A 27401-nucleotide genomic window follows, 5' to 3' on the forward strand; every position below is an offset into this window, starting at 1 on the left:
TTCTTACGTTTTTACCACAAGTTTATTTCTCTTATTCCTTTCTCATTTTCTGGCATTGCGAACAATGAAAAAGTTATTTGCTGTTACCAGGTGGCTCAGTGGTAAAGAATTTGCCTGCCACACAGGGGACCTGGGTTCAATCCCTGGGTTGTGAAGATCCCCTGGAGAAGGAGCCAGCTACCCATTCCAGTATTCTGGCCTGGAGAATTCCATGGACAGTTCATGGGGTCATAAAGAGTCAGACATGACTGAGTGATTTTCACTTTCATTCACATGAAATTTTTTCATGTCAGTTGAAGCATTTTCCTGATTCCTAAGGTTAATGATACAACTTAGTATCTCTGAAAAGCATGTTTTTCTGTTTTTTTATTTGTCTTTGTTGCTGTGAATGGTCTTTCTCTAGTTGCAGTGAGCAGGGGCTACTCTTCATTGCAGTGCATGGGCTTCTCATAGCGGTGGCATCTCTTGTTGCAGAACACAGGTTCTAGACTCCTGGGCTTCAGTAGTTGTGGCTCACAGGCTCAGCAGTTGTGGTATATGGGCTAGTTGTTCCATGACATGTGGGATCTTCCTGGACCAGAGGTTGAGCCCATGTCCCCTGCATTGGCAAGAGGATTCTCATCCACTGTACCACAAGGGTAGTCCTAAAGCATGTTTAGGGAAATGGGAACACGTGTTCCAAAATAAGTTCAGAAAGTTGAATCATGGTGATGGAAATTGCACTTATATCTGGAATTTTAATGAGACTCCTTTCTGAAACTTTTTTCTTAATGATCCATCCATTTTCTTTAGGTTGTGCTTATTTAATGATTTTCCTTTTCAGAGTACCAACTGATGATTAACTAATTAACAAATGGTAATCATGTGAGCTCACATGAAATTTACTTGGGCTATTTTTTTGTAAGCTTGATTTGGCATCTAAATTCCAAAAGTCAGTTCTCATGGTTATGTGCATTAAAATGACATTCTAGGTGCCTCCTTCATGTAGGAGGTGCTCAATAATAAGGTTTTTTAGAAAGGACCCTAGCGACCAGGAAACCTCAGTCCTAGTCCCACATATGGAACTTTAGATGAATTTTAGATAAATCAGTTAACTTCTATTCTTTGGTTTTCATATTTATAAAGTGGAGATGATAATACTCTTATCTACCTGATGAAGATGTTTGCAATTATATAATATATTGAAGCACTGTGGAATAATATCAGCTTACCTTTGTTTAGCAAGTCAGTTTTTCAGAATCTTATCCCTGGGATTAAAGTCATTGAAGGCACTTGTGTCTCCTCATTTAAAAGTCTCTTACCATGGTAGGCCTCAGTACCTAAGGTGTTACTTCCTCTCCCCCAGGAAACATACTGACAATTCTAGATTGTCAGAATAGTAACTTGGAGTCATTAAGATTTTGACAAATCATACCAAAACAGTACTTCTATTGGTAATAGCTTGCTTGAAGCTTACTGGGAAAAATATGAATGATGTCAGATTTTCATTTGATATCCTAGAATATTATAAGGATACGGTGCTGTATAAATCTAGAAGTAACTTTTTATCAAGATCATTTAAAAAATTTAAAACATGATTTTAACTATCCTATGGAGGGAAATTTTGCTGAAAGAAATTAGAACTTCTCAGATTATCAGAATGTATCCTGTTTTTGTAACTCTAAATGAATGGTTTCATTATTCATAATTTGGCTTGTTGGGGGTTGGAGAAAAATCGTAAGACATCCTTAGAATAATTCAACACAAATTATACATACAGATAGATCCTGAGATGTTACAACAAATTTAAAAATATATAGATCAACATGATCCAAATGATTTCCAAGACACTGTAATGGTGGGTAAAAACAGCCATTTTACAGTGTATGCTGGATGGACGTCCATGCTGAGCTGGAAAAGCCTACTCTTTGTTTCCAAATCTGAAAGCTAGTCATCCAGAGCAGGGGGCCAGTCAACATCTACAGACTAGAAGGAAGAAAACAAGTCATTAACACATTATTGTTCTAGTAAGCATTTACTGGTAATGCTGTATATATTTAATAGTTTTAATATAATGCAACAGAGGAAACTGCATTGGAAGAAAACAGCCATAGAACATCACTATTTAACACTCTAAAATCTACTCTAGGACTTGGGATTCTTGGACTTGAGGTCTCTTCCTGAATTCACTGAGTATTTGGTTACTCAGTCAGTTATTAATCATATTTTTTGATCAAAACAAGTTTAGAGTATATTTATAAACAAGTCAAGAGTATATTTAAATTTTTTAAATGTTATTTATGGGAAAATGAATGAATGCAGGGGGCAATACCAACCTTCCCTCAAAAGTCTCAGCAACTTTTAGTCTTCATTTTCCCATCCTGCATCTAACAGTACTACATTTAAAGTAGTCTTTATACTTATAATGTTAAATAATGTTAAATAAATGTTAATAAAGTAGTACATTTAAAGTAGACTTTATACTTACAATGTTGTTTGTAACTTAGCAACTAAATGTGAAATAAATCATTATGAAAGATCACCTGAAACTAGAAAAGGATTAGAAATTTTTGCATTCACATTAATAGAATTTTTGTTTCTTTTAATATTGAATTTATCTATCTCTACTCATCCTGGTTTGTCTCTTCTAGAACAAAACCTTGATCTTTTAAGTTATAATGGAATTACAGTAGCAGACTATTAGTCTCCACATAAAACATCATGTCCCAGGCATTAGAAGTATGAAATTGCCTTTTGCCTTAACTACCTAGATTTAGAAGTTAAACAAAAACTACAAAAAGCAAACAACAACAAAACTACCATGCCCACATTGTTTTTTAAGACCTAAAGTGTAAAACCTGAATGACTGACTTACTAAAAATTATTTTTTTAAGTTAATCTATGAGTCAATACAAGACTTGGGAATTTTTATTAGAAAAGCCCAAATAAGTATTGTGTGTATCTGTATCTTTTACAAATGCCAAGAAATACTTTGGTTTCATTTCAGAGAGTAGCCATAGACCAAACACCTATATATAAATTTATGGGTGGTTTTTCAAGCCTGAAAGCCAAACATTACTGATCACAATATCTTGTATGTGTTGAGGGCAAGGGAAAGTAGGCATATTTATTGGGTTTTTAAAAGTTCTACAGGTGATTGCAGTGGACAGTCAAGGCTGAGAAACTCTGGCCTTTGGCTCTTTGACACTCCTAAGCTATCCTAAGAATTAAGGTCAAAGAAGATGAATGCATCTGGAATTTTCTTTAGGAGAAGATTGTCTTCCTGAAAATGACAGTCTTACTAAGAAGATTCCCTGCAACCCTCAAGGTGCTATCACTGGTTGTCCCACAGGAGGTGTATAAAATCTAACTTGAAAGAACTCAAGGGAAGTGCTGGTAAGGTAAAAATGCTCCAGTGATCATTTGATTACATGGCTGTTTTCACACCAGGTAATTATACCCACTTCTTTTCATTTATACTGAGATGATTCCCAAGTGCAAAAATTGCCCCCCTCCCTTTTATTGTGGGCTGGGGGCTGTTTTTAATCAGATATTTACCAAAGTGCACAACTTGTGACTCAATACCTATTGGTGCTCAAATGAGGAAAATATTTATGGAGAATTTCCTGAAAGATCCATTCATTCCATCCTTCTAATTAAGAATGTAATCTAATTTCAATTCAGATGATATGAATGGAGAATTTCTTTTATACCGTATCATAGAAGCCTTATGGGACTGCTTTTATTTATAACCATTGACTCATCCCATTTTCTATCCCTATTTGTTTCTGAGTAGGCTGTTTTAATTCTCTACAAAAGAGTCTAAAGGATACGTGAAGGGCGCTGAAAACTTTCTTTCCTTGCATGGTTCAAGGGTCTCATGTCATATGTAAAGCACAGTTAGTCAATTAGCTATGTATTTGTAAGAATCATAAACGAGACCAATTTCAAATATCTATTAAAGTGAACAGTACTATTTGGCTTAGTGCTTCAAGAGCATAATCTTGGTTGAACTCAGTGTGTAAACAGGCATTTCCACAATAAAATGGTTTACCTCAACATCCAGCTCAAGAATGTCTGCAGTCACCTCCATCAGAGAGCCAATGTTTGGCTTGGTTCTTCCAAAGTCTCCATGTACAAACTCTTTAATGTAGCTGAGGTTTGTTTAAGGATAAAATGAAGATAGTCATGTAATACCAACTGTTAGGTGAGATTTGACAGGTTGGAGGGGAAATGACAAACAAAAGCAGAAATGCAACAGAAGGGAGTTTATTTCTGAGCCGTGATTGGGACGTATATCTTAGAAAATATAGCTATGGCAATAAATAAGCTATGGCAAACTGATTGCTACCAGTCTGGGAGCCAACACTGGGGCCTAGGGCCTATGTTTACACCAAACTTACCAAGAGTCATGACTTTTCTTTTGGCTCCTCTCCAAGGGCTGAAGCTTGAATATGGTTTTTTTAAAATTAACTGTAGTTCAGTGCTTTAAAAAAAAGAACTTCAGCTGTTTTCTTTTTTGCCACAAATTCTGTCATCTTTTTGGTCTCATCATTTTTTAGTAATGACAGCAGATATCTGCCAAATGGTAGGTTTTCACAGGGTCACTCATAGTGACATTATTGATGGCTTCTCTTGTAACATGACCCAGTGACACAATAGCAATAGGATGGGAGACAATGTACATATTTAGACTTAATGAAGGTTCTCAGAAGGATTCTAAATTCTAGTTGTTTGCAATTCTTGCATGGTTAGCAACAGAACTAATTGTTTTGTGTGTGTATTTTTCTTATAGATTTTCAAATCTCAAAGTCAATGACTAATCCTAGAATTATTCAGATTACCTTAATACTCCTTACATAGAACTCGACTATAATCTTAACTGTATTTTACTTGAGAGATATGTTTTTGCCAGCATTCAGTAAACACTCATTTAGCCTATGTTATCTATAAACCAGCACAATGGCACCCCACTCCAGTACTCTTGCCTGGAAAATCCCATGGACAGAGGAGCCTGGTAGGCTGCAGTCCATGTGGTCGCTGAGAGTCAGACATGACTGAGCAACTTCACTTTCATTTTTCACTTTCATGCATTGGAGAAGGAAATGGCAACCCACCCCACTGTTCTGGCCTGGAGAATCCCAGGGACGGGGGAGCCTGGTGGGCTGCCGTCTATGAGCTCGCACAGGGTCGGACACGACTGAAGCGACTTAGCAGCAGCAGCAGTATAAAAATGTAATATAATTTGAATATAAAATTTTATTCTCAGATGATAAATATAAAGTTAAAACCATAATATGATGATATTAAGTCTTCCTCACTTTCTGATAATTTGTTCACTGTACTTTCACCAAATATTTTGACTCAAACGTAAGGTATATAGTTACCTAGTTAACTGTCTTCTTTGCTAAACTCATAATTGCTCAACTGTCCCCTTTCACTCACCTCTTTAGAGAGTGCTACTTCTGAGTAGCAATGATGAGGGAGGATGAGAAAAAGTCCCAGAATAACCAACTAAAAGGTCCATAATGGTTTTTATTTGTAGCTAGAGGGATGAAGTATAAGTCAAATGAACTAGTTTGGTATAGTGAGCAATATATGAGAAAAATTCACATAATTCTGTGAATTAGGGAATCTAAAGTTTTACCATGTAATAGTCTTCCTTGGCTAATGCCTTAGACTGGTTCTAAAAGTATGTTAGTGAAATTGAAAAGACACTGGCTTCTCCATAAGACCACTGCATTTCTTCTTAGCACATCAAAACAAATGCTAAAATTAGATGAAAATATATGTCTTTTATATCTGTGATTTCTCTGAAATTCCACCCACATTCCATCTACAATAAGCAAATGTGCTTCATGTCCCCTGGTCTAAATAGGTCATCACTTGATTGAAACTACAAAAATTTAGGAGATTTTCGGAGTAAATAACCTGTACCTATTTGGTCAATAACCTGTAGCCAGCTTGGTCAGTCCTGGGGTGGAGTAGGGAAGGAGAAGGGGAGAGAAGATTGATGGAAAGGAGAGGCAGACTAATAACAGAAAGACAGTAAGAATGCTATTTGGTAATTAAAACTTGACATATTCCCCCCCCTGTTATTATATCCAGTAAGTTATGTCATGAGTTTTATACCAATTAGAAGATTTCATACTTCATGATATTTAATACAAAACAGCCTCAAACCAAGAAACAAATAAAAACTTGGAGCATTTCTGAAAAATAAACTAAAACTAAGACGAAGGCAGTTCCTTGATATACTTTAACCCAGCAACTAAGATCTGATACAAGGACTTCCTTGGTGGCTCAGATGGTAAAGCGTTTGCCTGTAATGTGGGAGACCTGGGTTCAATCCCTGGGTTGGGAAGATCCCCTGGAGAAGGAAATGGCAACCCATTCCAGTACTCTTGCCTGGAAAATCCCATGGATGGAGGAGCCTGACAGGCTACAATCCATGGGGTTGCAAAGACTCGGACACGACTGAGCGACTTCACCCACTCACTCACTCAAGATCTGATACAAAACCACACAAAGCAGGGTAGGCTACAAACAAATGATTTAAACTGGGACTATTCTCTTGTTCTGGGCCAGTGGCCAGATAAGTGAAGGTCTGCATGTGAAGTGGGGCCACTCCGATCCACCACCCCTGTTTAATAGTTTGGGGTAGAATGCTGAAAGGACCTAAATGTGGTCATGAATATGTGGCCTGCAAAATGTGTAAAGGCATGAATCAATCAAAAGTGTTCCCTGAGCACTTACTATGCCCTCAGTACCTCAGCATTGTGTAAGACACTACACATTTTAAGTTTAGATTGAATTGGCTGCTGCCTCGTGATTTACAATGTCATTTTGAAAAACAAATTTAATAGGTCAAAATACCTCAGATAGAAAAAAAGAAGATTCTTCTCCAACCCAAACCTTTCCTGAACAGTTTCAAGATAAGGTTGAACCCCTTTCCTAGGGTTGCATGAATTCTCCCAATAGGATTCTGGCAGGCTTAGAGATACACAAGGGTGGAAGGATACGTTCCAGCTTGAGTCTTCAGGGAGAGACGGAAATGGTGCTCGTCCACATAGCGTGTCTCCATGGAGTGAATGATGCGAGTTCTCACAGCCAGGGGCCTCCGGTGAAGGACCCGTAAAGGTGTTTTCTGGTCAATCTTTAAGTCCTAGAGAAGGATATGAGAACCATGTTTCAGCTTTCCTGCCCAGTGAAGCCTGTCTTAGCATCTCCTTTGTCATCCATGGCTCACTATAGATGTTTTCTTAAGGATCCCATCTATTACTATCAGGATAGAAACTAATACTGTAATAAATTGTATTCTCTAAGGTTCAGACTTTGTGGGACTTCCTATAATCTAGTCCACAATTACTTATCTTCTGGGCCCCAGTACACTATTTAAAAACAAATAAGTATCACTGATTTGAAGTAAATGATACTCTTTTGCTCTAATATTGACAAATTGATTGGACCCTAGAGTGTTATCCTGCCCATTAAACAGAGATCTTCTAGAAGATAATGTTCTTACTTTTTTCCCCCCTAACCCAGCAGAGTGACCTAATAGAATTTCATACTGAGGTGAGAAATAGTGTTTATAGAAGACGGACATCAGCGTCACTTGTGTGCCTGGGCAGTGTCCCATGTTGTAGGAATAATAATATACCTATTCACAGGGTTATTTCTTTTTGTTCTACAAAAGAAATATCTGGAAAATTAAGAGCTGCATCACTGTCTAGGGTGGTGTTTCAGAATAATAATTACAAGTAAACCAGAACCTCTCAATATTTGTCAGCCCAGTTCAAGTTACTTGAGAATTACATTGCATGCTTTTTTTATAGTTCGGCTTTTTAGGGACAAAGGCTTGGTTTTCTCACAATTAGAGATGTCCTTTTATGTCACAAGATATAAATAAAGAAATACAGATTAATATTGTAAAAGACCAACTAATTCCCAGTTTTAAAAATAAATACTGGGCATAACCAGCAATGTAGGTTCATAAGAACTTTGAATCCTCTGTAATTTCTTGTTGGAACAACTCCTTCCTGATTTATGTGATTAGTAAGTGCCTGAAGCCATGCTGAGGAAAAAAAAAGATTTCTGTCTGGCCTCTCTATCAAGTTCTCCACCAAGAAAGAAGAGCAGGTTCTGACAAAGACTACACTTGAAATGGTATGACTGCTTTCTTTTATCAGAGCAGTGAGTCAATGGCTCCTCCTAACTTTTGGTTTTTACGATTCTTTAATTCTTTGATTTTAGAAGCACTTTGTTCAGATGAGACAAGTTGTCTCCATAAGGTCTAACGTTACTCTGGTCAAAAAGATAAAAAAAAAAAAAAAAGGACCAGGCTGAATTATTATAGAATCTATAAAGATATGGTCTCCACTTTAGGGAATAGAATCAGCTGGGCTTTAAAGGTGTGACTAGGTGAGGTGTGCCCTTCCCCTGTTTCCTTTATAAAGAGTCATTCCTGGGACTCTGACCCAGAAGCAGGCAATGGAGTTAACACTGAGCCAGAACACGCACCACTGCTTCCAACACAACACTCAGGCTGACACACACTCGTGCATCTTTTTGGTCTCTTGGTTTTTTAGTGAACAAAATGAAACCACTTCATTTACTCCAACACTGTGCTCTGCTTCCCCATACTGCTGAATTTTTCAGAAACACACATAAATATACACAAGTGATTTCTTCCTTACAACTAGGTTTCCCTGGACTTCCCTGGTGGTCCAGTGGTTGAGAATCTGCCTGCCAATGCACGGGACATGGGTTTGATACCTGGTCTGGGAAGATTCCACATGCCACGGGGCAGCTGGGCCTGGGACAGAACTACTGAACCCAAGCTAGAGAGCCTGTGTTCCACAACGGAAGAGGCCACCACAATGGGAAACCCGTGTACTGCAACTAGAGAGCCCGTTTTCATCATGAAGGTCCAGCGCAACCAAAACACACACACACACAAAACTAGATTGCCCTTCAAAACAGAGGAGACAGAGTAAATCTGAAATGACTTTTTTTCAGAATGGGGCAGTAATCAGTTTTTATATTTTTGATGCCAATAGGACTATGTGAAAAACGTTTAACCCTAGCACTTTAAGAAAATGATTAGATGTCGGCTGTCATCAGCCCACAGGGCTGTGGCCCATTGAAACAGACCTTTTCACTGCCTAGTGTGTACCTGTAACAATCGTCTCGCAGCACTGTTTCTGAGTTAGCGCTATGGCTACTCCCAAACTGTCAATCTGTTGTTAAAATGGGCTTCTATTTTCCCCACAGCATTCTAAATGATATGTACACATGTCATGGAGTAGAGGCTTAGAAATTTGTTTCACAATCTTAAAGAAATTTGTCTTAGTAAAACTATCATTCAAAAGACTCTCAATAATAGAGCCAAAAGCCAAAGAGCCTTAGAGATGAAATCACCAGAAGCCAAGAAGTGGAGGGCCCATTGAGGATCATCTAGTCCACCCATCATTTTATAGGTGAATTTCTCTCAGTAGGTGAATGACATGTATGTTTTCACCAAAACACTCATTATTAAAATAAACACTATTCTGCACCTTGCTTTTCCCCCCAATGTTACAAGTCATAGATGTAGACCTACCTCTATCTTTTTTTTCCCAACAGTTTTAGATATATATACATACAACAACACAAATTAAATGGGATCACATGTTGTTTTAGTTTTTTTTAAACAGTTGTATAATATTCCAACATGTTCTACCATTTCTTTATCAAAGGAAATTTACTTTGTTTACAGTTTTGTTGATTTTCTCACTCTGAACAAAGTCAACAAACATCCTTGTGCACATATCCTTATACACTGAAGTTTTATTTCTTCAGGACAGATTGCCAATAGGGAAAGTACTGGGTAGACCATTAAATTTTTTATTTTCACAGTCACTGCCACATTGTTTTCCAGAAAGCTAAAACACTTATATTTCTATTGAAAATATAGGCAACTAGCCTTCTCCCTCCAACCAACAGGCATTCTTAGCCTCAGAAGAATAAAGTGATGTCTTATTGTTAACTTCAGTTTAGAGGTGAAGTATCTTTTCAAATGATTCTTGGCCATTTGGAGTTGCCATTTTTTCAGCTGTCTGTTCAAATAATTTGTCCAGTTTTCTCTATTGGGTATTTGTGTTTTTCTTAAGTATAAATCCTATTTATGGTATTTCTTTTGCCATACAATTTTTTTGTAGAGTCATACATATGTGTATATATAACCACACACTTATGTGTGTGTCTAAATCACAATGTATCATCCTCCATATATTCTTTTATTATTATTATTTTTAAAAATTTATTTATTTTTGGCTGTGCTGGGTCTTCATTGCCACACACGGGCTTTCTCTAGTTGTGGCGAGCAGGGCCTACTCTCTAGTTGAGGTGTACAGGCTTCTATTTGCTGTGGCTTCTCTTGTTTTAGACCACGGCTCTAGAATGCGTGGGCTCAGTAGTTGTAGCACACAGGCATAGCTGCCTGTGGCATATGGAAACTTCCCAAGTCAGGGATCAAACCCGTGCCCCTGCATTGACAGGCAGATTCCTAACCACTGGACCACCACAGAAGTCCTTTATATTCTTATAGCTTGTTTTTTTTTTTTTCTGCTTTAGTATTCATCAGGAACATTTCCCTTTGTCAATGAATATTCATCTTCCATAAAATTTCTAACATCTGGCTAGTAATAGTCCATCATACCAGATAAGTCATAAGATTAAACCAGTCCCCTCTAGATTTTTACAAAATATTGCACATCTAAACAATGTTGTGATAACTACATATTTGTGTCCATTTATGCTCATTCCTTGCATGTGAAAGTCAGTTATCTTTACAGGAAGAGGTGGGGGCAGGTGGGAAGAAATACTCAGCTGAACATGTAGATCCTCAAGAGCAACATCCTCATGTGAAGGAAAATCTAGCATGTGCCAAAACATCTGTGCCCTACATATATCACCCTGACATATTTATTTACAATATGTTTTATCTGTGCAGTTAATCTGAACACCAATTCTATTAGATAAATTCTGTTTTCTATTTCCTTTCTGCAGATGATCAAATATAATAATAGCATTGTTGAGTGTTTTCTATATGCCAGATCCTATTGTAAGGTCTTTATATGACTAAACCTGTTTAATTCTTCTAACTAATTTTATCAATGAAGAAACTGAAACACAAAGAAGCCAAGCAACTCATCCAAAGTCATACAACCAAGAAATGCCGAACCAAGATTTGTACCCAGGTTATCTGTTCTCGGAGTCAAGACTCCTAATCAATAGCAACACTGCCTCTCAGACAGGTTAGATGAATTACTCAGTCATTTAAGGAGTAAATGCAAAGTCAGAATTTAGAACCAGGTTTCACAGTCCCCTGGTGGGTCAGTGGTAAAGAACCCGCCTGCCAATGCAGGACACATGGGTTCCATCCCTGGCTCGGGAAGATCCCCTGGAGAAGGAAACAGCAACCCTCTCCAGTATTCTTGCCTGGGAAGCGCAATGGACAGAGGAGCCTGGCAGGCTATAGCCAAGGGGTTGCAAAAGAGTTGGACATGATTTAGCAACTAAACAACAGCAACAACTCAAGAGTCCCCAAAGCCAGTGTGCTATGACTTGGTAATAAATGAGAAGACAAAAGACTTTTATAGTCAGTAGAAAAATAAAAGAATTAGAGCACTGAACTACCTTTATGTCATCTAGGAATTCAATGTCCTTCCTCTGTATTGCTTTATTTGTCCATATTAAGGCACTATAGGTCTTGGTCTTCTCCTCTTCACCTTCTTTCATATGTCCTATTGCCTCTCTAAACAAAAACAATAAAAGAAAGTTTGTCTGAGTTTATAAAATACAGATAAGCCTTGCCCCAAACTTCTCTTTCTTTAAAAATAGCTTTAGTGAGATATAATTTACATACAATTCCCCTGTTTAACTGAACGGTTCAGTGATTTTTAGTACGTTTACAGAGCTGTGCAGCAATTACCACAATCTAATTTTAGAATACTTTAATCACCCCAAAAGAGAAACTCCACACCCAATTGCAATCACTTATTCCCCATTTCCCCCAGCCGTTGGCAACCACTAGTTGACTTTATATCTCTATAGACATCCCTACTCTGAACATTTTATATAAAATGTGAATACTGTAAAATGTACAATATGTGGTATTTGATGTCTGGCTTCTTCATAATGTTTTTAAGGTTCATCCACATTACCACATGTATCAGTACTTCAAAGTAAAGTACTGATAAATACCACTGATTTTCCACTGTATGGATATACCATTTTGTTCATCCATAGACATTTTGGTGGTTTCTACTTTTTTGCTATTGTGAGTAATGTGACTATAAGCATTCATGCAGAGGTCTCTGTGTGGATGTACATTTTCACTTCTCATGGGTATATAGCTAGAAGTGGAACTACTGGGTCATATGGTTACTCTATATTTAACCTTTTGAGAAACTGCCAAACTGTTTTCCCAAGTGGTACTAGTTACAATCCCACAGCGATGTATAACAGATCCAATTTCTCCACATTCTTGCCAATGCTTGCTGTTTTCTGTCTTTTTTGTTAAGTGGGATCTCACTGTGGTTTTGATTTGCATTTCCCTAATGACTAATGATGCTGAACACTTTTTCATGTATTCACTGGCTATTTGTATATCCTCTTTGGAGAAATGTGCACTTAACATTCTCTCCATTTTTAATCGACTTGTTTTCTTATTATTGAGTTGCAGGAGTTCTTTATATATTCTGGATACAAATCCCTTATCAGATAAATGATGTGCAACCAAAACTCCCCTCTTGAGACATCACCAGTGAGCCTACCCTTACCTTGTGACAAGCTGCAAGTCACGGACTTGGATTTTGTTAGATGAGTTATTAATTTTCTGTAGTATTAGAAAAAGAAAAACAATTAGCAACTCTAGTTCAGTTACAGAGTTGCAGAAACATGACAATTTCCATGTCATGAAGTGGTTTACCTGCTGAAGTTCCTTAATTTCTTGTGAAGTGAAATGTACTCTATGAGGATTCACCAGCTCAATTGCAAAGGGCCTTCCTGGCAGCACACACCCCGTCATGAAACAGAAACGTGTTGATGGAGTTAACATTTGGGCTAATGCAAGAGGGTTAGGAGGTGTGAAAAAACGAGTTGAGCTCTAGAGGACGGAAAGTTCAGTGACATGACTACATCTGGGGGAGGGAAGAATGTGTGAAAAGAATCAAGGGGTTTTTGGGGGGCTGCTAAACCCCAGTACAGGCAATATGTGAAAATGACTGCTTTCCCAAAAGTCCATGAACGAGCCTGTGTTAATTTACAAAATCACATCCAAACAGCCACTAATTGACTTGGTTACACTAATGTAACGTTGTCATGTGCAGCAAAGCCCAGGTATACCAAGTTGAAATACAGTCTCCTAGCCTAGTGAAATGAAAAGCTGAGATTCCATGAGAAGAAGGGACTATAAATCTAGAATAGTTCAGGATTCCTCTCATCATCTTTCTTGTAATGCAATAATATAAAATGAGAAAAATGAAGGCTAAGAGAGCAGGAACACCTTTTCAATGAAGATGTGCACTCTGAAAACTGTACTGGTACTGAAATGTTATTAAAAGGAACAATGAGTAATCAGACTTTTGGAAAAAAAATCAAGTACCTGTTTGTTAACGCACAATTGTAAAAGTCCCTTATAACCTATAGGTATGAAATAAAGATGGCCTCTGAAGAAATGATCCCTGTTAAAACATAATCATATAATTTACAAGGATAGCTCCAAAATCCACAAGGCTTCCTCTCATGGAGAAGCTCTGGGCTTTGCCAATTTTGACTCTGACTAAGTGACTACAGAAAACCTGCTGCCCGAAAAGGGTGATAATCTGAAAGTTAGTTCTAGTCAAATGATGTCGCAATCTTACCATTTCCTAATGTTCTCACATCTACATCTTCTCTTCCAGAGGAAGAAAAATTAAAGCCTTTGGAAAGAAGATAAAGAAAAAAAAAAATCAGCGACATAATAGTCCTAAAACTTTCATTCCCACCCTTGGTAGAAACCCAATTTGTCTTAATCTACAAGAGAATCCCAAGGAATAGTCATCATCACAACTCTACTGAAAATAACAATGATAATAATAAATACTATTTATTGAGTACTTGTTACATGTTAGACACTGAGCTAAAATTCTGCATACATTATTTTATTTATTCCCTACTGTAATCTTATGAGGTAAGTATTAAGTGAAAGAACACCAAGCTTCTGAAAGGTTAAGTACTTTCCCCAAGGTAACACAGTTAAAGGGCAGAGGTCAAAGCCACATCTTTCTTATCATCCCATGCCACCATCCTGTGGGAAAGCCAAAGGCAGAGTACTGTTTGGAGAAAGGCCCTGCTACCAAACTGGCTACAAACTTACGGTGAAAAATTTATCTTTCTTCTTTTTCTTAAAACTAAAGAAAACAAAAACAGTATTTGAGAATTAAACTCCATGAAAGGAAGGGAAAAGAAAGTGTTTGACTCTAAAACCAAATTCATTATATAAGCAAACTTAAGCTGGGGCCACAATAAAACTAGTATATATTTTTAAGATAGATGGATCATCACAGACTAAAAGCTACAAATACTGGGGTGGGAAAGTGGAAATACGGAGCAGAGAAGAGGGTGGAGGGAGTGGTTCCAGGACAACTTTCTTAGATGCAAAACCAACTGATGATCTTACCAGAGCAAACATTACCATGAGCAGGCTATAGTTGGTCTTATACCTACACACCTCCATCCCCAATCCAACCTCAGGGAACTAGGGCCCTACAGTGACTGAGCCGTAACCTGTGGCTGATGGGGTGGAGGGAATGAACAGGACACAAAGAGGTAGATCTCCCCGTGACTCCTCAATCAGATCAGAAACCTCAAATTCATAAATAAGCCCATAAAGCTTCCCCAAAATTCCAGCCCATCAACAAGAAAGAAGTATAGAAAAATAGGCTCTTGAGAAGCCCAAAGAAATATTAAATCCAGACTAAGGGAGAAAGGGTATTTATTACATCTTTTAGAAAAAATGTTGCAAATTTGGACCCTACCCTGAGAAATACTTTGGGGGTCAAATTTTAGAACTTTATTTGTATGCAGTCATGAATAACAGAAGTTTAGGAGGGTTCACAGAGAAGGCAATGGCATCCCACTCCAGTACTCTTGCCTGGAAAATCCCATGAACGGAGAAGCCTGGTAGGCTGCAGTCCATGGGGTCGCTAAGAGTCGGACACGACTGAGCGACTTCACTTTCACTTTTCACTTTCATGCATTGGAGAAGGAAATGGCAACCCACTCCAGTGTTCTTGCCCAGAGAATCCCAGGAATGGAGGAGCCTGGTGGGCTGCCGTCTATGGGGTCGCACAGAGTCGGACACGACTGGAGCGACTCAGCAGCAGCAGCAGCAGGGGGGTTCAGGACGGGGACACGTGCACCCATGGCTGACTCATGTCGATGTATGGCAAAAACCACTACAACACTAGAAAATAATTAGCCTCCAATTAAAAAAAAACCCTCATATTATGCCTTGCCTTATCCCCCAAATCCTGTGAGTTCTACCAACTTCTCAGTGGAACAGATATTTCAAACAACAACAAAACCAAGGATAAGAATGATCAGGAACGACAATGATCAGGAAAAACAAGTACAAGAATGAGAAGGGGTTCAGAAGTCTGTAGTGACCCTCATACTTGGGGACAGACAGACAATGGGACTGAAGGATGAGCCGAGGTCAGATGATGATGGCCTCAGAATATCAAGTTATATAGTCTGGACTTCACCCTGTAGCTGAAACATTGACCAGTTTTCAGCAGGCAACTGACATGACAAATATTTACTCAATAAGTGAAGAGATAAATGTATTGGGAAAACATTTCTTAGACACAGTGGTTTTGAGAGTATGTCAAAGTTTCACTTATTAACTAGCGAACTGGCAAGTAGAGAATATGACGTGCCAGTCTGCAGTGACTGAAAAACAAGTTTGTATCTCCCACTGAGGGGAAGGACCCTTTATAGAAGTAGTTAGGCTGCTTCATGCAATACTGGTTTATTTTCATAGAGCGTAAAGTGTAGAGGTACAACAGTCATAACCATCTTCCCAGAGCTGTCAGATGTGAATCACAGAAGTGACAAGTAATATATCTGAGAAGCACAAGTTTAGCAAGCTGATGCTACTAATCAGGGATTTCAGACAACAAGATTTTATTTCATGACAAGGAGCCAATTAGCACAGAGGCCCAGAGGTCTGCTTTTTCTCGAGTGCCTCTTTATGAATTTCCTAAACATACAATTACAGTTTGCTTTCTTCTCAGTTTGGGGACAATTTTTTTTCCTTCTCAAGTGGACTATAACATGGAATTACCTCATGAGAGACTGCAAGGGGGAAAGATACAGGTGTTCCAGAACCCCTCTATAGCCCTCTTGGTAATGGGGGGTTCCTTGGAACCCAAAAAAATCAGGACTAAATCTTGTATCTTCTTACAGAAGGGAAAAAAGATGGCCCCAAAAAAGAGTTTGAAAGAGACTTTTCATGCTAACGCTTTATTTTCACTTCTTTGTAACTTGACTAGGTCTTATGAGATAACCAGTGTGTAAATATTAAATTAAGTAGGTAAAAGTTCACGGCAATAGCCCTGAGTCTTTACTGTTAAGATTTTGGAAAATGTTAGGTTGCTAGGTTACTTTCTTTTCCATTCAGTAAACAGTTCTTAAAGGCCTTTTAAAAAGGGCCCACCTACCTGATAGGCAACAAATTATAAAAGGGATATGGCTTTGAAGTGCTTCTCTTTCCTTTTGACAAGCAGAGAGCTGGAAGGGATAGGGCATCTCATTTCGATTACTTGTCTGCCTTTACTAAAGCACATTTGTCTAAGGTTTGCCAGAGAGAAAGATGGATGTCTAGCTGGTCTTTCAAAAAAGATGTTTTAATTATGCCAGGAGACCTACTCCAAAGAGTATGATATACTTACTCACTGACTATGTTTTTTCCTGATATACAATATGATTTCCTCTGGTTGAAATCTTAGTCCCTTTCCTCTAAGTCTAATCCTGGGTGAAATCAGAAGGTTTTTTGCTCCTTTGACCTGACAGCCTATTGAGACAAAGAAAGCATATTCCTGACAGGGTCTGACAGCCCACAAACCTGGGCTTGTTAATACCTAAGAAATTAAAACAACAACACTACTATTAAGTCTTTGTGAAATAGTTGCTGTTGATCTATCTTCTCTAGGTCTGAACTCTATTCTAGGACATTTTAGCTGTTAAGACAGAAGCCAGGCATTTGCCAATGGTTACTCTTGAATAAGCAATGGATATGGAAGCTGTGTTTTAATTTCCTCATATTCCCAATAAGAGGCTGAGGCTAAGGTGTCCAAAGGTCAGAGCTTAAGTGCATTCATTGAAAGTAGTTTCAATTGTTTTGAATTTGCCCAGAAAAAGGCAATAGTCTTGAGAGAAAAGAGAAATCTTAGAGTAGCTTGGCTCAAATCCAGCTCTGGGCAGAGGCGCTCAGGACATGGCAATCCCTATTCATAGGAAGTTGCCAGGCAAGGGGCCCAGACTTGGTGGTGGTTTACAAAATCCGGAAATCTTTCCTGCCATCTCCAGGAAGTCTATTTGTGAACAAATATTTAAAATATGAATATTATAACACTTACTTTCTGCTTTGAACACTTTCAAAAGATGGTCTGAAATTAATTCTTCCACTGAAGATTCCAGCTTCCTTTCTCCATCAATTATCCAAGGAGTTTGTGGTAGATTCCTGGAGTATTTATTATATCTCCCTGACAAAGAAATAGAAAGGTTACCTGGCTTGGATGGTGTGATTAACACAGCAGAATAAAAAAGAAAGTAACAACTATCCACTAAGTGCCAATATTCTAGGTGCTATGATACAAAACAAGGCTTAGACTTCAACTAACTTATAATCTAATTTAGTGACTTAGCACATACACATAATTCAATGAAAAAATTTAAGGTGGCAATAGAAGAGATGGCTAAAGACACAGTATGAATCATCAATGAGTTCTAAAGGAATGCTCAGTATATTTACTAACCTGACTGACTGAACAAGTTACAATATTATGGAACACACCAAGGATCTTTAGCAAAAGAGCAACTACTGCTTTTACGCCTGATTGATAATACTCTCAGTGTAACAATCATTGGTGATAATGTATTCCAAAGAGTTCAAAATACAGGAAATTTTGAAGTTTTTATAAGTTAAAAAAAAAAAGAAAACACCCTAACAGAATATGACTCACTGTTTTATGAATAAAGCTACGCCGAGGCAGGTAGTTTTTTACGCCAGGGCAGGGTATTATAGTCAAGACTAAAGAGCGATTTCATTTCAGCTATTATTATGAAACAGTTGTAGTTTTCAAAACAAAACTGTCTAACCAGATTTACCTCTTGGGAAAGTCAATGCAACTATTTCTTTTTCTAAGCAGAAGCCAAGTGTTTAGCCACTTTGCAGATAAATATTTTTTTCAGGATTGACTTCATGTTGTAAAACATCCTCTCTGTTCTTTTGATTAGTTTTTGGTCTCTACATCTACCCATATTTAAACTTGGCCATCTCTGATGAAAACTGTTAAAATCTGGGATGTATCATTTCCTTTTGGCATGGCATTTTAAATATCAAATCTCTTTAGTGTTCCATAAGAATACTTATAAAATCTAAAATAAACTTGACTATCAGGTCTAGTGCTTAAAAGAGTTAATTAATGAGAAACTAATAACAACAATAAGGAGGAAACAGAGGAGGAGTCAACTGAGTTTTTCAGAAAGGAGAGACAATTGGCAGTGTAAGTATATTCTAGACTAAGTGTTTTACCAGCCACAAAAACAGCACCATGAGCACATTCAATTTCAAGAACAGTGCATACAGCCTTTGGTGAGTCTGGAGGACAAGGAAACTGCCTGCAAAACAAAATAAATTTTATAGCTACTATTTTCCAGATATGATATTGAACCACATAACTAAGATGAATCAGCATTGCCTGAGATGCACAGAGCTTGAGTCTCTCAAGGACTAAGCCTCTCCCGAATTTTAAATTTTGGGACTGTAAGGGTCTTCTGGGCCTCTGGAGGACCACTTTTAATACATGAGAATTGCACTAAGTAAATGAGGGCTCTGCTAATAACATTCAGACTCAGGAGGCCTCATGTTCCCAGATGACAGTTTTCAACATCAGCCTTGAGATTTGGGGGGGAAAAAATCCCCACATATGTAATAGTAGAAGCCTCTTCGGTCTCATTTTAGTATCCATGAACACTTGCTGCTGCTTACAAAATCCTCAATCATTTGGGTAAAGCTGGTGTGCAGTCAGAGACTGGTCATGTAAGTATGGCACACCTGTGGGGAGGGTAGTCCGCCATTTTTCTCTCTTTTCATTTCAACTAGGATCTTGGAAATCAGACCATAGACCCAGAAAAAGTGAAATGTGGCTGATTCTGTCCTTTAGCTAAGAAACTTCAATCCAGTTGAGGACAGACAGGAGAAAGCAATGTATGACTTTATTCTCTGTCCATCATCTGGGAACTTCCAAGAACTGGAGTCTCTCTATAAATGACTAGATGTGTATTTAATCCAAAATGCGTGTGTTGAAATTTTCAGTTTCCCAAGATGTCTTAACAAAGAAATCACTTAGAAACTCAGGCACTACTGCTTGTAGAAAGTAACTGTCTTTTTTTCCTAAAATTTTAACAGGGACTTCCTTGTCGGTGCAGTGGTAAGGACTCCACATTTCAACTGCAAGGGGCACAAGTTCGATTCCTGGTGGGGGAACTAAGATCCTGCACAGCATGGTCAAAACAACAAAAAAAACTTAATAAAAATATTTATATTCTGAGACATGTTTAGTCAGCAAAATATATGACACCTTCCTCATAACTTCCTTTTTTGAAATTTATTCAAAGTTATTCTGGAAGGATAACTATGGTAATATCTTATTAAATGACATGAACACACTGAGTATTAAAATCTAAGATTTATTGTAGTTCAGCATACTTTAGCAAGAAAGGAAACTCATGAGCCTTTTCCTCTCTCTTCTGGAGATGTACAATACAGGAAAGCCAGGATGAGGGATGTAATGGGGCTAGTACTAGCCTGGAGAATCAGGAAACCTGGCTCAACATCCAACACTCAATCTGAGGCAAGTCAACATCCACTTTGGACCTCAATGTCGTTGTTGTAAAGTCGCTAAGTCATCCTCTTCTAAAAGAGACAAGTTGGACATGATTCATAAATCCAAATATTAATTTGAGAAACATTTACTGAACACCACTATATGCCAGATACTGAGCCAGGAACTGGGGATATAATGGGGGTTAAGACACAATTCTGGTCCTGAAAATACATCCAGTCTTGTTTTAGAGATAATCCAGATAATTTCTAACATTCCCTTTATTCTAAATTCCATGATTATTTCTTATTTCTATACTTCTACTTACTTGCGGAAATCCTCTTCTTTTATCTTATTCAAAGCTTTCATAACTGCCATTCTAGTGAATACTGACTATATAGGATAAAATGAAAAGAAAAAAAAAAACATTTTATCACCTATATAACAAAACATCCAAGTTGAAACAGAACATGGTTGGAGAAATTATAATCATTTTAAACCATACTTAAAAGGGAGAAATACTTAATAGCTTCAAGAAAATAAAGAAAATACAGCACAAGTGTCCATACTGTCAGTTCTGTGACTGGATGCTTCTCTTCAATTTATCCTATGTCTATAATATCAGGTGGATCTAACGAATGTTTTCTTCACTGCACTATCCCACTCCCCTCAAAATGTGGTATTTTTCAAATAGAAAAAAATGATGACATGGCAGGAAATGTGCTTCGAATATTTCTTCTGAGACCTCAAAAGAAATTAGATGGACCCATCTCTCTTTTCTTCTCTACACCCCTTCAGGGGTCACAGTACGTAATTCAGGAGCTGGCTGCCAGGATAAGGGATAAAACAGAGCCAACTGGCATGTCTTGACATCCAGCAATTCAGCATCACTCACTAATCACAGACAAAGTAAACAAAATCCACCATACTGAATAGAAGGGCATCTACAAATGTCCCACTTTGGATTTTTTAAAACAAGAAAAGCCAAACTTCATGGTAGACATACCAGAACTAATTAGTGCATATTCATGTGGTCACTGTGATAAGTTACAATTATTTCTTCTGCTGTGAGAAAGTACACTTGACTGAAAATAGGAACAATGTGGATCTCTAAACATCTCAGCAACGAAACAAATGATTTCCTAAACCATACTCTGTCACAGGGTTAGAATAAAAAATTAAGTGCCTGTTTGTTAAGAAATGAAATCTTAACCCTGGAAGAACCTTAAAAGGTCATTCAACTTATTCCCAGCCATCATGCCGGAAAACTACACTTAAGACTAAACAACACCTACTGGTCAAATGGCATGATGTCTGTGATGGTTTGACAAAAATTTCCTTACTCTATTATTTGATGCTGGTACTTACATACTTGCTCAAAGATAACAAAAAAATAAAACTAGATCTTTATATAAACATGGCTTACAGGTCATTTAGGCAGAACCTCCCAGTTGGTATGGCAAGGCAGTGAGCTACAGCTGTACCCGGGTCCTTCTAGGTCACGAGGGTTGAGGGAAAAGGCCTGGAACAATGAGAAACCCTAGGCCTACTGCTCACAACTTAGAGCAACTTCACCTGTTAACCTCAGGGTGCTGGCCAAACATGGTAATGTTCTAGATGTGCCATGATGTGAGAAAAGGAGGGAAGCAGGGTTTTAGGCTTGATCTGCATTTCTGATTACTTCTGCACAGGGCATTTGGCAAATGTTACAAACTCCCCAAGCCTCCAATCTCCCCCAGGTACTAAAAGATCCAGCAATTAGTCAAAGTAAGAGGAAAGACCAAAAGATGTATCTTTGGCGATAAACTTATATTCTTTTTAGCAACCACAACAGCAGAACATCCGTCAGTTATGTTTAACAACCATAACATCGGTCAGTAAAACTAGAATGTCTGAGCCTGTACAAAACCAGCTAAGTAACTGGGCTGTGAAAACCTGTCAGTAACATGCCAGGCCATTCCATCCTGGCATGACAGAAACTAAAAATACAAGCTAACTATTTTCTCTCATTAACATGAAGGCCAACTCACATCAGACAGTAAAGGAGAGTTTAAATAAAATACTCTTTTGCAAATGTAGCCTGAAATAGGTTCTATTAATTCAGGACTGTCCTAAATAAAACAATTTACTTTGGATTATATTTTCAAAATACCAATTTCTAGAAAACAAATATTAGAAGTTTGGAATGGTGATGACACTGAAAACATACTTTCCCAGATGATGTAATTTTGGGGAAACAATTCAGACACTGACACAAGCATGAGAATGTTTGTGTGTTATGACTTCTGAGCCACACACAAAGGTGTTGAGAGTTTAAAAAAAAAAATGAATGTAGCAAATGGAAATAGTTTGAGATTGATTCTTAGTATAACAGATTACCAATATTTCTAATGCATATCCTTTTTGTTGTTAATTTGAATATTCAGCTCAGAAAAAAATTCACTAAAGAATAAGAAGCAGGAATCCTTACCTGTTTGTTTTTGGCTGGCTTGAAACATTCTGGGCATATTGCACGTCTAAGCAAAATTCAAGTTAATATAAAAGATTAATGAGTTTATTTGAGGGTGGATAAAATTCAAATATTTTATACACCATGACTGCTAAACTCAGGATATCAGAAGCAGACAAAATGAATCCCCATATGAGCCACATTGGTTTGTCTAGACTCATATCAGAGAGCACACTTTAAACCTTCAGAGACATGACAAGTTCTGATATGCCCCTTAGAAAGAAGAACAAAACTATTTTCATGAAAATCAAAAGGTATTAACAATGCTGCACAATTGGCAATGTTAAGTTGTAACTTACAGGAAGTGGCAATCCTCAACTGTTTCTGGGTGAGCAAAGACCACACTCACTTCAAACAAGCTCTAAAAATTATAAAGACAGTTTAAAAATGAGCAAAAAGAAACTAACATCTAACAACTTATCAATGGAAACAGAATTAACTCTCAAAGACTGGCTCAGAAAAAGTGACAAGGAAAACTGGAAATACTACTGTTTTCAAATCAGCTTGGTCACAGGGCAGCTGTGAAGGAAATAATCTTTTTTTCTTTAACTCCTAGAACTCAATCACTAGTGATCCTACAGAAAACAAGTTTAAAACAAATTAAATTTGTATGATTTTTTGTAAAGTATATAAATTAGGTATGAAAATGAATAAGAATTGGAAAGGGGTAACTGAGACAAACGAAGATATACTCCTGTCAGTACTATGATTAGAATTAGCAACTATTATTTATGCACATGCCTAAAAACTCTGTATGAGGTTTCTTTATTAAGTTCTCAAAGTTTTTAATAGATGTGACTTTTAAAAGAAAGATCTTAATTTTTTGTCTCATTAAAAATGTAATACATAATAATATTATAAAATAATGGGTTTTCAATCCCACTCCAGTGAGGTAGAACTAGTAACAGTTTGATATCTTCCCTTCTAGCCATTTTTATGAATATAAACATAAATATATGTACTTCTTGGTATGTTAAATAGACATTTAGAAAACTGCTTAATACAGTTAATATTACATCATGAACATCTTTTCACCTGTAAGGACTGCTGTACATTTAAGTTGTAGTTAAGTTTTACCATTTTTAAAAAATGGTACAGTGTTGCTATATGGCAAACCAATACAACATTGTAAAGCAATTATCCTTTAATTAAAAATAAATTTTAAAAAATATTTTTTAAAATGCTACAATGAATATCCTTGTATACACAAAGAAGCACAATTTCATACTCTATATACATTTACCTCCATGGAGATTATACAAAATTTCACACTGAAAAAAAGATATAAATGTCATATAATAATTCTTCCTTTTTATTGAATTTTATATTTATCGATTGCATTGGATCGTCAGCAGGCCTATTAGCAATTCTTAATCACAATGGTGAAAGACTAATTTTTTTTGTTCTACTCAAGTCAACAAAATAAAATTAAAACTACAACATATTCCTTTTACTTAAGAAAACTTCATCCATCCTGAATCTATTAGAACATTACTGCATCTTTTGTTTTCTATTTTCTGTTCTCACTGATTCAACATGTAAAATTATCTGTACTTCAAACTGAAATTTGAGTTAAAAATATTTTGCATCAATGACTTCTCTAATTTCCAAAGTACTTTCATCACCTCATTTCCTCTTCATACTATCTGTGAAGTGGTTTTACTCTCTATTCTCTCAGTATTCAGTTTAAAGGACAGAGTTTATTCTTACTAACAGAGGGAAACAGAGCTATATAATTCAGAATGAGGAAAATTTTTTAATTGTTTAGCTTTGAAAGATGGTTTTGTGATTTTATTTGAATAGGGGTGTGTCTGATACCCAGGGAATTTCCTTCAAGCAAAATGATGAAGCAATGAGGCCATACTATTAAAATCTAATTTAAGATGAGCTGGAAATATGTCCTGTTTCCACGTCTGGAAATCTACTGAGCTCTTCCCTAAAATTCAGTCCATTTCAAACGCTGAAGCAAGGTCTACCCTAGAATAGAGGGGATGGGAAGTGTTCTGGTTTCAAAGGCACTCTGCTTAAAATTAAAGACAAGGGATTTGAGATACCAACAAGGCGGGATAGGTTGAGCCCATGCTCCCTATAGTTGAACAGGTTCTGTCTACATATTTGAAAACAAGACTAGCCACAGACAACCAAAATTAAATAGTCTAGAGTTGACTCCACACTTGTTCATAGTTATTTATGTATAGCTTTATATCAGTAAATCTATTTAATTAAACTATAAATATACTTAAAGGCACAAATTCATTTCTAACCTTTTAAGGTCAATCAGGGTACACAGCACCTGTTACACTCATAAGTGTCTTGATTACAAAGAAATTTAAAAAAGAAAAAGAAAAACTTTAATCTCAATTTTAACCTCAATTTAAGAACTGTAAAAGCTTAAGAAACTTTTATTGGATTATTGAAAGAGAAGATTCTTTTGGGTAACCAAAACTCTGCCATATAATGAAGTAAAACTAGTAAAACCAGAGAATAAAATTAACAATGCTGATGACCCAATACCTTTCCATCAATGGGAACACCCAGTTCCTCTGAAAACAGGGGGTGAGTTATCCATTTGTAGGCTTCTTTTAGCTGAACTATATCATTTCTTCCCAGCGACAGACTCTGCTTTCTGAATAACATAAAAATTAATTCACTGATATGAAAAACATCATTTTTATGAAGGCAAGAATTTATGCGATTATTAAAATGTATTGAGTGCCTACTATGTGAAGGCACTATTTTACACATTAGATAGAAAGCAGAGACCAAAGCAGACAAAGTTTCTTCAGTTCATGGACCTATATTCTAGTAGAATCAAGAAACTACTTTTTTTTTTTAATGGCATATAGGACAAATTTTGAAGTTTCAAAGATAAAGGCATATAAATGAGTTTTTCTGAGATAGAATTGCCAGATTCCAGGATTTATATGTCAAAAGATGGAAAGATGGAATAGAGAGGATTGTTTATTGCTCAGAAATTACAAACTGTGTATTACAATAATTTCACCCAGACCAAAATGTTTACATCTACTTTCTTCCTGATAATGGGGACTTACTTTTGGGAAATCAATGTAAAAGCTGTACTTCTCTTTACTGGTAAAGAAGATTAAATCCTAAAGCATCAGTGCTCTAAAATGTTCACTAATTTAACAACATATACGTGTCTTAATAAACATTTTACATTCCCCTCAAATCTACTCATAGCCAATAAACAGGTTTGGGGAAGTCCCAATTATGATCTCTAGTTTTTAGTTTGTAACCTAAAATTGAGATAGAAAGGAACTGAAGTGAAAGAAAAGAAAAACATAATATGGTAATATTTAAAGAGCTCTACTCTGAAATATCACTAATAAACAGGCCCCTGTCATTCAAATAATTAAATTTTTAAATCAGTTACAGTTATTTATAGGACTTCTTTTTAACAAAAGAGATGTTTAGGCCAACTTGTGAATCGTTTCTTTTAACATCCAATTTTCACTAATAAAAAAGACAATATAGTCAATATCTACTGTATTTAATTCTTCAACACCAAAAGACACTATGAACTATGAGAAGAAAATTAAAAATAATTTTGTTAATTGCTAAATTTAACTGATCTAAAAATATAATTATATACACACAGTATAAAGACCACTGTTACTCTAAAAATGTAAATTAAGAAATAGCTGATCTACCCATTTTAATCCAGCTGAAATAACTGGTTAAACTGAATGCTTTCATATGCTTTGGGATTGTGGTTTAACAATAAAGGACTCTGATAAGCCCTACATCTGACAAAAAAATTAAATTACTTCTCTACACTTATGAACTTATTCAAACACTAAGTGTTTGAGCTTCATAAACTGTTCCTAGTTCTCTGAATATCAGAAATATTTTAGGAATTTTCAAAGACTATCTTGATATTGCATCAACAGTTCAACTAATGATTATTTGCATAAAACAGCATCACAGTTGAAAGTAAATAATTAAGATATGAGCACACATTTTAAAGAATAAAAAGGTGAAAACAGAAAACACAAGAACAGAAAACCCTTTAAAACTGTTTAGACTTTAGAGGATCTAAAGTACAAAGGATTGTAGTCAAAGCCAATCCTAAAAACAGATTAAAACATTACTCATTATGTGTTTAAGAAAATTAATATTTTAGGTCCTTCATAGTTTTTGAAATACATTTAAATTTAAAGCACCTTACTCCAGTTTAAAAACTTCAACTACAGGTATTTTTTTCCTTCCAGTTTAAAGAACTATAGGAAAGGGTTAACAGACATTTTGGAAACCTTAGCCTCATCTTTAAGGTAAAAATACAGTACTTAAAATGCCAGATTTTCAATCCTGCAAGTTGAATGTAGCTAATAGCTTTTCTAATATAATTAAGGGTGAATGTTTTCACAAAGGTCCTTAGCTTATGATTGATGGTCCTTTAGAGGAACCAGTAGCCATTAAGGTAAATTCAGTACCAATTTGATACTTAGAAACTGCATTTCCCTCGCCTCTGTTAGATAACTAATGATGAGGATATCAATTACAATCACTCTTCTATAGATAACAACAGGATAACCATATTTAAGCAAAGATGAACCAAAATACCCAATACACTATTTTCCTAAGTTCCTTGAATCAATTCTTTAATGGCAATCCCTCCACAGCCTTTTGACATGATTATTATAGAATGAACTAGGGATATTAAGAGAAGAGAGTAGTATTCTGCATTTTTTTTCTGTTTTAGTATCCCTATATTGATCAGGATTTTTGGAAGAGCTAACCTTGGTTTAAAATCATTC

General features: G+C 36.6%; 1 protein-coding gene across 5 annotated transcripts in view; it reads right to left on the reverse strand.

Annotated features, from left to right (window-relative positions):
* Positions 1-27401, reverse strand: part of PUS10 (pseudouridine synthase 10) — an 80684-nt gene continuing 53283 nt past the window's right edge. For 4 of the 5 annotated variants that reach the window (XM_070478816.1, XM_070478821.1, XM_070478831.1 and 1 more), the window contains exons 6-17: positions 25138-25249; positions 22923-22984; positions 22585-22630; positions 20443-20507; positions 18824-18909; positions 17646-17771; positions 13887-13943; positions 12953-13029; positions 12804-12859; positions 11659-11776; positions 7002-7144; positions 1-4133 (exon numbers count right to left, since the gene is read on the reverse strand). In XM_070478816.1, the coding sequence (XP_070334917.1) occupies positions 3962-4133; positions 7002-7144; positions 11659-11776; positions 12804-12859; positions 12953-13029; positions 13887-13943; positions 17646-17771; positions 18824-18909; positions 20443-20507; positions 22585-22630; positions 22923-22984; positions 25138-25249 (1120 nt within the window). In that variant the 3' untranslated portion in view covers positions 1-3961. The remainder of the gene's footprint in view (positions 4134-7001; positions 7145-11658; positions 11777-12803; positions 12860-12952; positions 13030-13886; positions 13944-17645; positions 17772-18823; positions 18910-20442; positions 20508-22584; positions 22631-22922; positions 22985-25137; positions 25250-27401) is intronic. The other variant, XM_070478819.1, reaches the window with a different exon arrangement.

Source organism: Odocoileus virginianus, chromosome 2 (assembly GCF_023699985.2).
Source record: "Odocoileus virginianus isolate 20LAN1187 ecotype Illinois chromosome 2, Ovbor_1.2, whole genome shotgun sequence".
NCBI classification, from domain to species: Eukaryota; Metazoa; Chordata; class Mammalia; order Artiodactyla; family Cervidae; genus Odocoileus; species Odocoileus virginianus.